At 38.4% G+C, this 5,586-nt stretch overlaps 1 protein-coding gene across 1 annotated transcript in view; it reads left to right on the top strand.

Moving 5' to 3' along the window:
* Nucleotides 1-5,381, top strand: part of LOC103522560 (tudor and KH domain-containing protein homolog) — a 7,847-nt gene extending 2,466 nt beyond the window's left edge. The window contains exons 3-11 of the mRNA XM_008487661.2: nt 838-978; nt 1,352-1,415; nt 2,390-2,461; nt 2,512-2,575; nt 3,220-3,327; nt 3,626-3,724; nt 3,976-4,202; nt 4,573-4,741; nt 5,007-5,381. Of these exons, the coding sequence (XP_008485883.2) occupies nt 838-978; nt 1,352-1,415; nt 2,390-2,461; nt 2,512-2,575; nt 3,220-3,327; nt 3,626-3,724; nt 3,976-4,202; nt 4,573-4,741; nt 5,007-5,369 (1,307 nt within the window). The 3' untranslated portion in view covers nt 5,370-5,381. The remainder of the gene's footprint in view (nt 1-837; nt 979-1,351; nt 1,416-2,389; nt 2,462-2,511; nt 2,576-3,219; nt 3,328-3,625; nt 3,725-3,975; nt 4,203-4,572; nt 4,742-5,006) is intronic.
* Nucleotides 5,382-5,586: the final 205 nt, after the last annotated feature.

Genomic DNA, 5,586 nt, shown 5'->3' with positions numbered 1-5,586 from the left:
TATCTCCCTATAATCTCCACACAACCAATTACGATGATTAAAGGAAATCTAGTACCTATGTATCCCCCTATACTTACTGATTAATCAATCTCTCCTCACCTAAACAACATAAACTTTCTTTAATATTCAGGTTATTAAGTTTATTCTTGGATTTGATTTTACTTTCATAATTAATATTTAAAATCAAGACTAGATCCCGTTCTCTCACCCTTTATCCCAATATAACGGTTAAGTCACCCATACCATTTTATTGGCCTTGCTCGGCGTAAGCTTTAACATAGGTGACGCCAAAACCAAGTCAAATAATGACTGAAAGTGTTATCTAGAAACTTTTCTCGCTTTGAGTTCATCTAGGTTGTCGTGAAAAATATTCAAGGATCAGACCTCAGCTCATTTTTGTAGAAAATTGAAAAAAAAAAATCCCTCAAAAACTAGTTTGTTTTTTGGCTTTATGGTGTCTCTGGACAAATTTGCACAACCACTTTCGTTTTTCCTGGTAAAAGACCTTTAATTTGATATTATAATTATGTAGGCAACCAGGTTTGGATAAGTCTTCTATGGGGGACAAAGGTGACAGCAGACGACACGAAGCAAATACAATAGCCTGTCCACTATACTTTTTTTATTCTATTGTATAATAAAGAAGGGACGTTCTAAAAATCCTGATCAATGATGATCTGTGCCTCCAAAAAATAATCAAGTTCAGTACAAGAAACTTACTTACTCAAGACGAACAACAGAGAAAGGTAATTTTATTACCATTCAACCAATGTAGAAAATAAAAAAACCTTATGTAGGTTTATTTTTTGTACCTTATCTATTTCACAGGATGATGAGTCAAGGTTCACAAAACAAGTCGGAATGTTGTCATCAAAGTTGAAGTGAAGAAGGAGAACATTGGGTATGATATTGGACGTAATGGTTCCAACTTGAATACATTGAGAGCAGACAGCCCCAGGATAGATGTTGAGGATGAAAGTAAGTTCCCAAGTTGAGTGGAAATAAAATAGATGTGAATATTTATTGGTACCTATGTCGTATGTAGTTCTTTACTTAGGGTCTAAGGGTGGCAAAGATGATTTCTAAAGAGATCATAATAATAATTAGTTTAGAAGTGTAGGTAGGTATACTTACTTATTTTTATTTCTGGACAGTGGTAACATCTGTAGCTAGTTGGGTAAAAAAAAAAAAAAAAAAAAAAAAAAAAACTCCAGGCAGACCTAAGACACAAATTGGCCATGAAATTTAAACTATTACAGGCTACAGGGTTGAATTGGTAGAGGGTTGTATTTGGCAATATTTTTACCAAAGACAATGGGGTTTTTTATGACCCTAACTCTTGATTTTACAGAAGAAGAAAGCAGTAATGTGAGGATACTTTCAATTCCGAGCACCAATGAATCTGTTGCATATATGCTGAGACTCTGATATACAGATTAATCGAGACCACACCAATCCTTGGATGTGAAGGAGATTTATTGTATCACCCACTGTAAGTAAAGGCAACGCCTTCTACAAAATTTGAGTTAGACACTGAGAAGAAGCTCTTTCACTCAAGCAAGAGACTGGAGAGCCTCTTTACTCAAGCAGGTAAGGCTAGATTACCATTATATACAAATCATCAAGAATATAACAAAAATAAACTCTCGTCGGTGAGATCCTAAACATTTCAACCTCCTCTTCAATTCATTGACTGAGTATTCACTGGAAAAAAGACCCCTCATTCTTTATAGAGGCTCACCTAGACTAAAAAGTCCCGTTGTGCCAACAGAGACATATTTGTCGTTAAAATACATTACAGAGCTGCTGTTGGCAGAGTGATTGGCAAGTTGGAACGCAGATCGAAGAATAATCAAGAAATCCAATGAAACAGATATGATGTGGAAATAACAATAGACCGAGCATGAAAGTAAGGTTGTGATCAATTAATACCGTTTTAATTTTAATAAAGGTGTCTAATTCATTTGTTTTTTTTTTTTTTTTTTTCAAAGATATTCTTCGTCACAAACTCGAAGGAAAAGGAGGGTAGGTCGAAGGAACTATGAAGGATACTAAGTTACTTATCTCCCGAAATTGCGAAGCCAGCGAAGCGAAGACACGCAAAAAAAAAAGGAGAAAGCCAGCCTTTCCTAAAATCGAACTACCTTGTTTATGGATAAAGATCGCTCAGGACGGTACCTATAACCCGCCGACCTAAGCGCTAAACTAGGCTCGCAATTACAATTCAATATTGGTTATTGCCAGATTTAATTGTATAGATTGCCTTGATATTTGAACTCTTATGTTAATTTGGAATTTTGTTTGATTTTATAACCGTGTATTTTTGGCAAGCCACAGTTTCACGCGGTCCATTTAATATTATTTTTGTCTGCCCACTTCTGATCCACAGAAGACTTAAAATCACCATCCGAGGTACTGAAGATCAGATCCTCACTGGCTATGGAGATGATAAATCAGACGAGTGGGAAAGAATATCAGGAAGTGAAAGCCAAGATGAATGGAAGGCATTAGCAAGAGATCCCCCATACAGAAGGGCCTGAAGAATCAGACCCAAGCCTCCTCTGAACCTTTGAGTGTAAGAATGCTATTATTAGGGACCTACAAATTTTTTATTAATCCCATCGAATTTTAATGAATCCCGGATTCGACTAATGGATTTGGAAAACCCATAGTACAGTGGACTCGAATTTTCAGAACCAACATGTTTTTTTTTCTTTATATAGGTATAATCATGTATATATTTTTATCTCTCAAAATTGATCCGTCACAAAAAAAAAAACAAAAAAAAAAAAAATAAAAAAAAAAAATAATGTCCCTCGTAGATTGGGGAGATGAGACATGAACTTACTCTCCATTCAGATGCTGGGTTAAATGCAAAAGCACCAAAAAGTAATCCATCAAATTGAAATGTTTGCAACCTGGATAATTTTATTGTGAGTACAAATTTTAATAGGTAATGATTTAGATTGTGCATTATGCCCAGCCAGCCTAGTTAGCTTAGTTGGTAGTGCGTCTGCCTTGTAAGCGCTAGGCCGCGGGTTCGATTCCCGCCCAGGGCGGATTTTATCCTGATGGGATAATATTCGTTCTCGGAACGGCTGGCTTTCTCCTATCCTGTCTTCCTTCTCTCTTCGATTTCGGGACGATAAGACTATAGCAGTTACAGTTCCCTCTGTCAAACCTCTTAAAAAAAAAGATTGTGTATATTTGGTGTTTCAGGTACAGGAGAGTGAATTAAGAGCTGAGAAATTAATATCAACAAGTAGTGATGGATCTCTTACCGTATTTATGTCTGCTGTGGCCAATCCTGATAGATTCTGGGTACAGGTAAGTCCTGTTTGAATAACTGTATATATTGTTAATTGAACGATTCATGAAGTGAGAAGTGAGTTCTAAGTTTTAACTTGACGATTTTCCTTCAGTTTGTTTGTTTCATTTTATCTCTTAAATAGTTTGTCCAATTTTGAATAAATTTGTCTAGACTGTTGGGCCGTTATTGGAGCCGCGGATTGAAGGAAGTAGGTATCCCATAGTAGGTATTCTCTTCTTAGAACATAAAACAATCTCACTTATGGGTTTTTTTATGCATCAAGTTTACTGATTGTTACTTTCTTTTTCATTTCAGATCATGAATGATCGAGCAATAGAGTTGGATCAACTTGTAGAATCAATGACGGATTATTATAATCAGAAAGCTAACCAAGAAACTCATCGGCTTACAGAGGTATGTGATATATTGAATGTTAGGTATAAAATCAAGGCAGAGTGAACGGTTTTAGTCGACATCGATCGATGGCTATCCACTATGTGTGAACACAGCTTAATGGCTCTTCTTAGTTCCTGTTGTTGTGAGCTGTGATGCTATGAAATTTTTATGTCACTACAAGGACTCGAATTACTGTCCCCAAATTACGGGTCCAACGTTCTCCGCGTTACACACTGAGTTTCAATTCTTGCATGTTCCAACTTTTTCAGGTTAAGCCAGGTCAAATTGTAGCTGCTCTGTTGCATTTGGATCAGAAATGGTATCGTGCCCAAGTAATGACTGTTAGTGACAGTACACCCCCTACTCTAGAGCTGTACTTTGTAGACTATGGGGATTCCATGGATATGCCACAGCCCAGTGTGTATCAACTGAACCCTACCTTCCTCGGGCTGAGGTTCCAAGCGATTGAGTGTAGCTTGGCCAATGTGAGACCCGTGTAAGTAGGCGTTCAGTCCCGACTCTCTACCATAGCCTAGCACACACCCAAGAGAAAATAAACAAACCATACTAATGAATAGAAGCGGCCTCAACAGGGCCTTGACCATAGCTCCGACCCTTACAGAAAAAAAAAAAAATGCGAATGAAGAATCCTAAAGAGATAAGGTCCATTCTCACAACTTCTGGCTTTCTCCTATCTCGGCGTTTTTCGTCAGCCTCTCAATCAGGTGATTGCTTTGGGCTGACATTTGGTTTTGAGCACAAAAACTTTACGAGTGGATGTCCTTTGCACTCAAACTTTGTATTTCTTTCGAAAGGGAATTTGAGTCATCGTATTGCTACAACAATATTGTACTCTTCTTTTTCAGAGGGGACGTTTGGTCAGAAGAGGCTATCTCGTGTTTTGAAGATCTGACGCATGTAGCCCAATGGAAAGTTCTACTGGCCCGTGTAGAATCTTATAAGGAGACCAGTACTGATTTGAGATCCGGAAGTCCATTGCCTTGTGTCAGCTTGTTTGATACTAGTGGTGAACAGGTGAGTTGATTTGAGTGGAACATATTTACTAGGTGAGGTCAGGGTACTTTTCAAAAGTCACGTCAATGGAAAATTGCTACAAAAAGGTCACAAATGAGCAGTGACCGGTGTTATTATAGGGTTAGGTTAAAGGCAAAAAGGAGTTTCTTTTTCATTGTCGTGGCTTCTGCATAATTACCGAGGTCGTTGTCAGTTTTTGCCATGGAAAAGCGACATTTTTTCACATTTTTAATCAATTTATATTCATGTTTTATCCCCCCTACAGGATGTAAACATCAGTCATGAATTGATCTCCCGAGGTTTTGCCGTGAGCTCCAAGTCCGGATCCGAATTACCGGATGGGCGTCCTAACGGCAACACACGTGCCGGATCTAACTCCTCTGATTCAGATACTCTGGTAGAATCTACCGCTCCGGTTACCAATGCCGAAAATACCCTGACACCAGGAGAAGCTAATTCCCTAGGAGCGAATTCCCTCCTGCCTCCATCACCGAACAATTTGACTTCCAGACCAAACAGTGTTGCCAGCTCGACTTATGAGAGGCCGAACAGTGTTGCCAGCAACGTGTCGAGCACGTCAGGTAAGGGGGGATCAGAGAAAGGGGAGAAGAAGAAGCGGAAATTCTGAAATTGGTTGAAGAAATTTTAGACGAATGAGTGAATGTAATGTTCTGTGCGGGTAAAAAAGATGCTCCGAAAATTCAGGTTTTGTGCACGTGTTACCCTAAAGCAGTTTTATGAATATTAGAAATGGTAGAACTTATATTATGAACAGAGACATCTTGTCCGTAATGCCTGCATTAGGGTGCCTCTAGGATGTGCATAGAAGCCGTAATGTCTATACA

The sequence above is a fragment of the Diaphorina citri genome, unplaced genomic scaffold (genome assembly GCF_000475195.1).
Source record: "Diaphorina citri unplaced genomic scaffold, Diaci psyllid genome assembly version 1.1 scaffold9262, whole genome shotgun sequence".
Lineage (NCBI taxonomy): Eukaryota > Metazoa > Arthropoda > Insecta > Hemiptera > Psyllidae > Diaphorina > Diaphorina citri.
Note: the sequence above shows the minus strand (reverse complement) of the source record. Positions and strands in the feature narration are given on the sequence as shown.